Here is an 11191-nt window from a genome sequence, read left to right on the forward strand (position 1 = left end):
AGATGAGTGCAAGCATCTGGAACATTCTCCGTTTGCAGCGAATAAACTTCATAATAGAGAGATTCTTATTAAGAAAACATAGTGAAAACCTAATCTACTAAAAACTAAAATTCAATTTGTAGAAGTCTTAAAAGCCTCCCTTCATTCTGATTACAAAGTTGATTATATAGGTAATAGTTCGAAGACTAAAATGCCTTATCATTTAATACAACAATTAGGGCTTTAAATTAGAAAAGACCCTAAATTGCCCTTGAAATCACTATTGTCATGCACAGAGAAATGTCGAGACATGGAGTACTTCCTCGTCATGACGTGGAACCAACATTGAGGCTTTCAGATCTCAATGTTATCAGTCGCGACAGTTTCATCTTAAGAGTTTGTTATTGTGTTTGTCTTCAATGTCGCGACTTCCATGGCCTAATGTCGTGACATCAACAACAATTTCGTCCAGAAGTTACATTTTTAGCTCCCGATCCATCCTCTATAACCACATAACCTTATTTAGATATCAAATACTATAAAAACTACTATAAATCATAAATTGACTACTTAAACTGTAAAAACATAACTTATTACTAAATTAACTTACTTTTCTATTAAACAAGTTAAAATTATACGAAAATGGATACAAATAATATGATCAACTGTGACATTAAGATGGTGAAGGGAAGAGACATTCAACACAGAATGGATACTTTATTCATATCATTTTCTCTTTATCTATTTTTTTCTCACTTTCTTACTATGACTTCATCACTTACAACCTTTATATAGTTTTAACAAGTGACTATTTATTTCAATATATTCATCTAATAATTAATGTGTATCTAGGACATACATGCATATTAAATAAATACATTCATGCATGACTATTAGATTCCCTAGCTTTATCCATTCTAAACACGTTGATTACATGCACTCATCACATCACATTATCCAACATAGACAACCCCAACTGCAAACCATGACAGATATGAAGAAGTCTACTTCCACTTCTAGCCTTTTTTTTGTTGGTCAAGCAAAATCAAAGTTTTATGTATAATTATGAACTGCAATTCAAGTTTCAAGTGTACAATAGAATCAAATCATAGTTCATATATCAAGTTATATATTAGACCAAAATTAATGTATAAATTTTATATTTATCCTGTAAAGAAAAGTAATAGCACTCAACAATCTTAGCGAATGATTCGTGCCCAAGTCAAAATATAATGATCTCCAGATCAAATAAGCAAACTTTCTTATGAATAAAATAGATAGTCATTATATCATGAAAAGTATATCATCATTTCATAGGAAATAACCGTAAAATCAACACTAAACTGCGGTTGCATGGTTTCATTACATTACATAAGAGTACAAACTGCATAAGATTGATCATATATTAATCCAATCTATATAGCAACATGCAGTGGTTGTCACTTCATCATATAACATTCTTAGCTATAACCAAACACGAAAACTAGAAATACATTTGATTATTTTAACTCATTATATCGTCATTAATCTCTCTTTTCCACTGGGTTTTTTCCGCATACATACATGCATATATATGTCTGCGTGCATGCAGGTATATATGTATGTATGGTTTACTGCTGCGTCAAAATTATCTAGCAGTGGGATCCAATCTTACAGCTAAGTGCACCAGCAGTGGCGGTAATTGGACCCACAAGAGAAGATGGTCTAGCACTCAGACTAGAAGCCCTAGCATAGGTCGATGATGCTCCGCCTCCGGTTTGCCTGAAGAAAGCTCCGTTCAACATCAAGTCTCCTTCCGACCTCCAGTTCCAGTTTCGCCACTCGCTCTCCGGTGCATCCTCATGCTTAGTCACCTCTTTCTTAGAACCGTCATCTGGCGCTAGGAATCTATTCCCTTGGCTGTTGATTGTAGGGTTTGCACTTCCTCCAATGGCATACATTTCCCAATGTGTATAATCATTGTTCACCACATGAAAATATCCATGTCGACACCTACAATTTACATGCATGCGATGCTGAATATAGATAATGGAAAGAATCGAAATTAAGGGTGAATTAATGAAGAAGTAATTACCTTGGCATTCTCTGAACAAGACCTTCCCCAAAATGGTTAAAGGCAACAGTGACTTGCATGTCTTTGTCTTGCGTATACTCATCACTGTGTCCCAAAAGCATGACTTTATCATGATGGGTCATGTAGTTGTTTGAGATGGTCACTGCTGTGGATCCATGGATCACATCAATCAATCCATCTTTACAATTAGAAAGGGTACAATGGTCAACCCATATATTCTTGCTATTAAAGATGGATACCCCATCACCATCCGACGGAGTCCAATGGCCTGCATGCTCAGGTGAGTCTCTTATAGTAGTACTCCCACCTGGTTTACAATCATGTATGTTGATGCCGTGGATGATGATGTTGGATACGTAATGTATGGTAATGCATGGCCCTCCCGATATGTGAACGCTGGCACCTCGTCCGTCGATTGTCTTGTAAGAGTTCATCACCAACTCTTCCTTCAAAGTGATCACCATATCCCTCTTGAATATGATCCACAATGGCTCGTCTTGAATCACGGCATGCCTCAAAGTACCCGGTTTAGGATTTACAGGGTCATCGTCACCGGCATCCGTAACGACATAGATTCGACCGTTCTTTCCGCCCATCGCGTCCTTTCCGAACCCGATGCCGCAATCAGCTAACTTTTGACGATTACTCTCCCAGTTGGGGTCACACCTCCAGCAGTCATCAATAGGGTTCCCCGTTCCACATGACAAGTAACCCAAGTGCCTCCTCGAAGCATTTATGCTCCTGCAAACCAAACACATATTAAAATACTAATATTTATATGGCAAATCGAAACCTATAAGGAAAAATGTTAAACAGTGTCCAAATAAGTGGTTACTTATGAACTTCAGCTACGACAGATTCAGGGTCTCGAACTGCCGAAGAAGAAACAAGAGATGGAAAAAGGAGAGAAAGGATGAAAATGTGAAAGATTGAGAATGTTGAGAAATCCATTCTGTAGGTGAGAAACGGAGGAGATGGGTGGGATAGGAAGGGCATGCAGAATGGGGTTTATATAAAGGGTAAAAAGCCGACAGGTATGGCGTGATAGGTCCAAGTGAGTCGTAATTTCAGGGGGTTTTAGCTGTGGGAGTCATATGGGTAGTTTAAACCGTTAATCAAGCCTATAGAAGTTCGTAATTAGCTGTGAATTAAAGTCAATTTTATTGAATTTATCCAGCCATGTATTTCATCTACAGTAGCCGTCATGTGTTGTATATTTCGGAACCTGTTTATATTTGGTGGTTTATACCCATATTTTTGTACATAATGTTAGATATTATACTTTAAAGCAAAATAAAAAAATCACAGTAGCCGAACTACATTTTACCTCGTGTATGAATCGAAAGTACCCATCATCAATCATCATTCTAGTGTTTGAGGAAAGAAAAACACTAATATTAGTTAAAGAGATCATTAAGCTTTTTTAATATTAGAGCCATAATGTGCTCTCCACAGGTTCAATGGAACATGTTTTGCCAACCATTCTTTTGAAAAAATGCTGATCTTAGTTGACCTTTTTTTTCTTACTTTAAAAGATGAAATTTTGGAAATTTGGTTGCTTTTATTTGACTTGCTAAAAATTCGATAAAAAGCTACCATGCATGCACAGTGAGCCGCAAAGACACAAGCACCAGAGGAGGCATGAAAACACTTTATACACAGAGCAAAACCAGAGGGCCACCAAACACATCATATAAAACAATCATGCACACAAAAACCAGCAATGATTGGAAGATAATGTAGAGGGTTACTTGCTCTGAAAACAAAAACCGTGATTAAAGTAGTGTAATTGGAATTATGATCATGGTTTCAATTATGAAATTAAAAGAACACTAAAATTAAAGATGAACATTGAGATGGTTTACGCAGTTCCACTTCAATCTATATGTGTGAGGTTTTATCCAAAGCAATGATCGACTATGTTACTCATAGTACAACCAATGATTTCAGTTTTAACACTAGTCTAACACTCACCAATTTAGTGACTTCACCGTTATATAAAGACTAGATCACTCTCCCACTAAGCTTCCCCTTGAAAGCTTAGCTTTGCAACTCAAAAGACTCTCTTGATTGCTTACAAAATCAATTGACACATACACAGTTTTTTACTTAAACAAATTTGTGTTCTTTTAAACTCACGGTTACTCTCCCATCCACTTGACCTAGGCAAAACTTAAGTTTATATACTACTTAAGTTTTGTTTATATAAGAGTTATAATCTAATCACTTTTCTCTAAAGTAAGGCTAAAAATCAGCAAAAGATAATACTTCCATAAGAGTATCTGTGCAATCCAAAGTCTTCAACTATAGAAAGTGATTTTACTTGTTCCGCAAGTAACCTGACTTAATTTGCAAGAACCTAATATTTAAGTCTTCGATTTCTACACAATTGATCATCACATTTTGGGCTTTAATTCGTCCAAATAATTCCACAGTAGATAGCCCAATACTTGTGTTCCAAAATTGACAACTTTTCAAATAGACAAGTAAGACAATGAAACATTGCCTGAAGTTGTGGCAATTGTTTTAGCCACTAAATCTTTCTTGCCATCAAATAAATGTGTCATCAATCTCCCCCTTTGGAAATTTTTGAACAAAACATATATAAGAAAAATAAATTCATTGTAGTTACATATTCTCCCCTTAAGTAACTCTCTCTTAACCAAACACTTTCATCTTCATTAAAGTATGTATTAAGTACAAGCTTGTTAATATGAACCAAAACACATGAGGGTAGGAGTACAAGATTATTGGATTGGGTGAGCATTTGAGCAAAAGAATCATCATGCCAAACAAGAACGGAACCCTAAATTTGTGGTTATTGTTACAATAAAAATAATCATACCACCACCATCGTACCACCATTAGTCCCCTTTTTTGTTCAATGATTGCAAAGGGATCATCGAAGTTGTCTGGATAAGACTTCCAACTTCATGGCCAATAGCTTACTGTTGCGAGTTTTGAGGTCTTTATTTGCCTCTTATTGCAAACAATATAATCAAAAAGTAACTTGAGGAGCCTCTGATCAACAGTACCTGAGGTGCTTGAAGAATTAGGAACTGTGCCAATAGTTTTAGACACTAATGTGTCCTCAATAGGGCTTCTTCCTCTTAAATTTTTTCAAGGTCCAAGGGAGCATGTTTGCCTTCTAACCACTTGTGAGAGAACTTCAGATCAAGAGGCAACTTTTCATACTTCTCAATAAATTTGAAATTCTTTTTTTATTTTTCAAAAACAAGATTTGAAATATGAGAGATGGATAAGGGAAATCGAGCTTATTTTAAACCTTCTCAGCATGTCATCATATCCCATTAAAGATCAAGTGTCCAATATCGAATTGGATTCAAACTCCTACCTTCCTTAACAGAGCAACCATATTTTTTGTCACATTATGCTTCTAGTTGTTGAGAAGCCAATTTCTAGTTGTTATGGAATATAGGGTAACATAGGTTGGTTCCAAGGCAAATGAATGAAGTTCTGAACCAACAAGCCATGTGAAATGAATTCTATTTGTAATTTGAGTAACAATGGTGTCCTCTGATTCTCTACATCCTTAGTATAGGGGTGGTGAAGTAAGTGTCTAATTTTTACAAGCCCAAACTTGTACCATATACCTCATGCATAGACCTTGTGGTGTAACTTATCGGTTAGGTCATCAATGCTCTAAAGCAGGTTGGCATAGAACTCCAAGACCACTTTGTTAAAATAGGGCCTAACAAATTGAGTGTATATGAGAAGATTATTGTTCTCTAGGATAGTGTCAATATCATTATCACCAAAGCTTTTCTTATTGATATTTTACTCCTCGATGATGTTGTCCTTGGCCAATGAGGCATATCTCTTAGCACTTGTTGTGGTGATGTAGACCCTATCATAGGTTGCAACAACTCTTCTTCATATTGCTTTCTATTTTTTCATAAAGATTTTGAGAGTTTACATCTATTAAGTTGTTTATAGGTTACATTGGAGTGAGTGACACATTGGGCCTCTTTGTTCTAGCTATTCTACCAAGCACTAGTTTCTTAATGGGCACATTGTCATCGGAATCAACCTTAGATGGCTTTGATTAACTCAATCTCTTCCTTTTAGAAATGCGAGTGGCCTTTTATTTCATTTTCTATTCAATAGTAGCATTTTTCTTTAAACTAACCATTGATCTTGTGGTTATTTATCTAACCACATGAGCTTTTGAACCTGTTTCTGCATTTATGGTCACACTTTTGATCATAACTTCTTTCTCTGTCTTAGCTTCAATGTCAGGCTTGACCGCTTTCTCACATTGCTCCTCATCAACCTCCAAGGTAGGCTCTATGATGTTTGTAACAAAGTACCCAACCATAGAAGATGGACTAGCATCAGTTTCAAGTTGAGGAGAAGAAAGTGCATCATTCAATGGAATAGTAGAGGGATTGGGGCTACCTTATTCTACAACCCCCACTAGGGACTCCAAAAAAGATGTAAAAGATTCAAGAGTAGGAGGGTTGTTGAAAGCATGATTGATTTCAACAAGAACTTGGGAAATAGCCTCTATTGAATGAAAGGCTTCTTCTTAGTCCTTTGCAGCATCATGGAACTCCTCCTAGGCCACCTCAAATGATTCATCAACCCTTAGTACAGTCTTAGGAAATAATGAAATATGTGCAACACCGCCAGGAAAAACAGTGTCTGAGATACTGCCCACAGTTTGTGGCACTATTTGAGAACCTTTAGGGATTTTAGAAATAAGAACCTCAGGGCTAGTAATGGCTTTCCTTGAGCTTTGGACATCTTGTACTTATACTCTTTCAAGAAGAGACGAGATTTTCTCAATATTGGTCATTGGTAAATATTGTTAAATTTTCTCGAACCCAATGAGGAGAAGAAAGTAAGAAGATCAATAAAACAAGAAATTGTTTAGGGCTTGAAATATTCAAAGAATAGATGTGAGGCTTTTCTTCTGATTTGATCTTTATTTATAGCTCTTAAATTTATTTTGGCACGATACATTTTAATTTTTTCCTCCAAGAATTTAGAAAGAAATCTTTTCTCAAACATTTACCCCCAAAAGCAAAGAAAATACCACCAAAATTAAATGCCAAAAATTTCCATCAAAACACTTTAATTGGCAACCCGGATATGCTTTTGGTTTCCTTTCAAAAATAATAGACGTGAAAAACCCAATTGAGCTCCTTAGCACTTCAAACCTTAAAGCATCCAGTAGCTTCATAAACAAGTCATCCAATTGATTCTTTGTTTTCACATGCTCTAGCTCAACCTTTCCTTCTTCAACAAACTCTCTGATGAAGTGGTGGCAAATGTCAATATGTTGGTCCTTGAGTGTTGAATTGGATTTCTTTATATTTTAATTGCAATCTTTTTGTCATGGAAAACAATGGCCACAAAAGTTGCCACACCATTGTTATCAAGCATTTGCTTTATCCAGAGAAGTTGTGTACAACAACTTCCAACTGTTATGTACCCTGCCTCACCTGTGGAAAGTGAAATGGAGTTTTGCTTCTTGTTATACTAAGAAACTAAGTTTCAACCAAGGTAGAAGCAACCACCAAATGTGCTCTTTTGATCATCCACATTGTTGGGAAAAATTGATTGGAAAACAGTTTTCTAGCGCAGTGGAAAAATAAAATTTTGAAAAACTAATTTGGTTTATGATATTTATAGCAATAAACTATTCTCAAAATAGTACTTGTGTTTTGGGCTAGACAAATCCTAGACGTTCCCGACTATCAATCGAACGTTCTTCTCCGTTGTTCTCGCATCACAAATTGCTTTCGGTGTAGGCTTGAATAATTCTAAATCAAACACAGAGCCATAAATAGTTTTCTTACTTTCAGTAGGAAAATAAATCTCTCTTATTGAAATTGATAGAATTGTTATTACCAAAAAAATAGAATTTTTTCGTAGAAATAAATTCTCACTATATTTGGGCAAAATAACATCTCAAAAGTTGTATGTAACTTCTTATGTTTTTAGCCTTAACAGTGGCATCTATTTATAAGGATAAGAAGTGAAACCCTAGTTGAATTATTAGAATGCATTTATTTCATATTTAATAGAAGAAAAAAAAAAGCCAATCTCATAGTTGAATTAGGAGAGAGGGTGACTAATAGGGTGTGCCTCACCTCATATGTATTATGATGAGGATTCGAGCCTCTCCTGTATTGATCCTATCTATATGTGCTTCCTGAACTTTTAAACTAACATTTTATAATTTAATTCAATCTAGTACATGTTTTTCTATTTCTCAAAATAAATATTATTTATTAAATTAATTTAAATTAATTGATTTTTCAATTAAATACTTTTTCAAAATGATTTTAATTATGTTAAAATCATGGCAACTTTACTGAAAAAGAATTTATGAGAAAATATATTTAATTTCAACATTCAACATTCACAATAATTAATTAATTTAATTCTATTTTCAAATTGAAATTAATTAAATAAAAATTTTAAAAACTTAAATTAGTTCTCGGTCTTTTCCATACTTAATGAGAAACCACATTCATTTCTAAATGTAACTCATTTCTTTAACTTTATCATTTCTAGCCATTTTTATTCATTTGATTCAACATGCAACTCATTTCTAGTTTCAACGAACTAGAGGAGGGATTAATTAGAAATATGTGATTAGGACTCAAATGATTTATAATTAAGTTTAATTTTTTCGCCTATTAATTATAAACTCATTTATTCATTAAGTCATTCCACTATAGTATCGTGACTGAACTCTCCCCGATTACATACCATTACGAAAGCTATTCAATCAGTGCTAGTCCAATGACTTTGTCACAAATGTGGTACCCTCATAGGATATCCTTAATCTCTTTGGAATAAATGTATTCGCCCAATATGATCTTATTTAATCCCATAGTAACCATTACATCTTCCTTCATGAGAAGTCAACTACTATCAAATAGTAATTAAGCTATTCACCACAAAGACAAACAACTCATAGTCACTTTACTTTTCATCTATCATGTAATGTCAAGGAGAGAATATCATTTACCCTTGCCTTGGGCTATGAATTCCACTATTGTGAATGATGATACATACTATAGAAGTCGTATACCAAATGCACCAGCTTTCGTTTCCTTATCTATTCAAACTCAGACTTTTACTTACATTAAAGTATCCAAGTCACACATACATAGTCTATCATCCACTCGGGATTAAGGTATGTCACACTATGAACGTCACAAGTGAATAAATCCATAAACGGATTCAAGATCTATTCAACTTGGTTCCAATATGATGTACTATCATTTCATTCAGTCACATCTATGTTTCTATCTTTTGGGAGTCATCCGCTCTGATGCCGAACACAAAGCATCTCTCTAATTGGACTTGATAGATGAGATATTAGTCTTTCAATTGGTTTGCTCATTTCTGATTAGACTAAGGGCATGTTTAGGTTCGTTTACTAATATAAGTTGTCTTTCCATATTATAATCCAACCACGTAATACCGCTACAACCAATGAGTTAATATTTGCTTCTATTTTCCTTTACATGCAAAAACCACGTAAGGAAAATATACAAATGGTATTAATGTAATTCATGACTAATTTTATTAACCAAACAATTTCAAAAAATTACAAGTGTACAAACGAATATACTATACTTAAGGAACTAGATCCAACAGCCACCTAGTTGCCCTAGTGTAGTAGATGAGACATATTTCATATTCTCATGCTTTTCACGTGTTTCTTAAAACTCCTAACTTGTAAATTTTTGGTACATGGGTCTAACAGGTTGTTCTTTAATGTAACTTTGACTCAAAACTCCTAATTTCTCTTGAGAAGTATAAATGAAACATTTCTCATGTTTTCTATTTTTTTCACTATCTTAGGATAGTCCTCTAAAAAAAGATGAAATCTTGATACAAAGGGTTGAGGTCCCTTCTTAGAATCAGTCATTGCATAACATTTTATTATCTTGTCTATGTATGAAACTTGAGATAATGCTATCACTTTATTCTTTTTATCCCTTAGGATTCGAATACCTACAACAAACTTAGCGTCTCCTAAATCCTTCATGCTAAACTATTAAGTTAACCACAATTTAACCAATGACAATGTCCATACATCATTTCTAGTGAGTAGAATGTCATCGACATACAGAATGAGAAAGACCACCTTTCCATCCCTAATACATTTATAAACACAAAGTTCATCAACATTTTACTCAAATCCAAAAATTTTGATTGCTTGATCAAATCTTTGATTTCATGAGCAGGATGTTTGCTTAAGCCTATATATGGATCTAAGCAGTTTGCAAACTTTATTCTCATTTCCTTTAGCTATATATCCGGTGGGTTGCACAATATAGATGTTCTTTTTAAAATAGCCATTCAAGAACATTGTCTTGACATCCAATTGCCAGATCTCGTAATCGAGAGTCGTCGCAATGGATAACAATATGCGGGTTGACTTGAGTATGACAACTGGATAGAAGGTTTCTTCATAATCGATACCTTCTTTCTGAGTATAACCTTTTGCTACAAATATGGCCTTGTGATAAATATAAATATATATATATATATTTCATTGTATAATTACATATTTATTGTTTTGTTTATATAAATAAAAGAGATATTGATAAAAACATGAATTAAAATACAATTAAAAACTTGAAAGCAACATGTTTATTAATTAAAAAAAGAAAGAAAATGCTTGAAACAACATGAAAATAATAATAATAATAAGAACCTTCAGATAAAGTGCTTTTTGAAAGTCATAGCAAAAGATCCCTAAATTCCTAATGAAAACAAAATTTCCTAACCAAATACTTAAAGTCCTAATGAAAACCCAAGTTTGTAAAGTCTGTTAAAAATTTTAATAATCATAAAATTTATCCTTTTCTTTTTAGCGTTATAAATTTTAAAATTTTTAATTAATAAAATTTTAAGAATTTTTACAATGTTGGGTTTTCAATTGAGTATTTGGTTAGAAAATTATTTTTTATTAGGAATTTGAGTAAATAGTTGACGATATTGGTAGTTGTTAGAGAATATTTGTATTTGTAAGATATAGTGTAATTTAAGGGATATTTTGTTATGTGTCACATAAAGAGATTGTGAATTGACGATGTGACACATTGACCCCGGAAGTTGATGGTGATGGTGGCATTGGCGGCGGTG

At 34.0% G+C, this 11191-nt stretch overlaps 1 protein-coding gene across 1 annotated transcript; it reads right to left on the reverse strand.

The window, feature by feature from the left end:
* Nucleotides 1-1237: 1237 nt before the first annotated feature.
* Nucleotides 1238-3033, reverse strand: LOC108485208 (pectate lyase). The gene is made up of 3 exons (XM_017789050.2): nucleotides 2889-3033; nucleotides 2054-2794; nucleotides 1238-1971 (listed from the first exon to the last, which is right to left on the reverse strand). Exons 1-3 carry the CDS (start codon nucleotides 3002-3004, stop codon nucleotides 1611-1613), a joined length of 1218 nt encoding a protein of 405 aa, XP_017644539.1. The 5' UTR covers nucleotides 3005-3033; the 3' UTR covers nucleotides 1238-1610.
* Between the last annotated feature and the right edge of the window lie 8158 nt (nucleotides 3034-11191).

Source organism: Gossypium arboreum, chromosome 7 (assembly GCF_025698485.1).
Source record: "Gossypium arboreum isolate Shixiya-1 chromosome 7, ASM2569848v2, whole genome shotgun sequence".
Taxonomy (NCBI): domain Eukaryota; kingdom Viridiplantae; phylum Streptophyta; class Magnoliopsida; order Malvales; family Malvaceae; genus Gossypium; species Gossypium arboreum.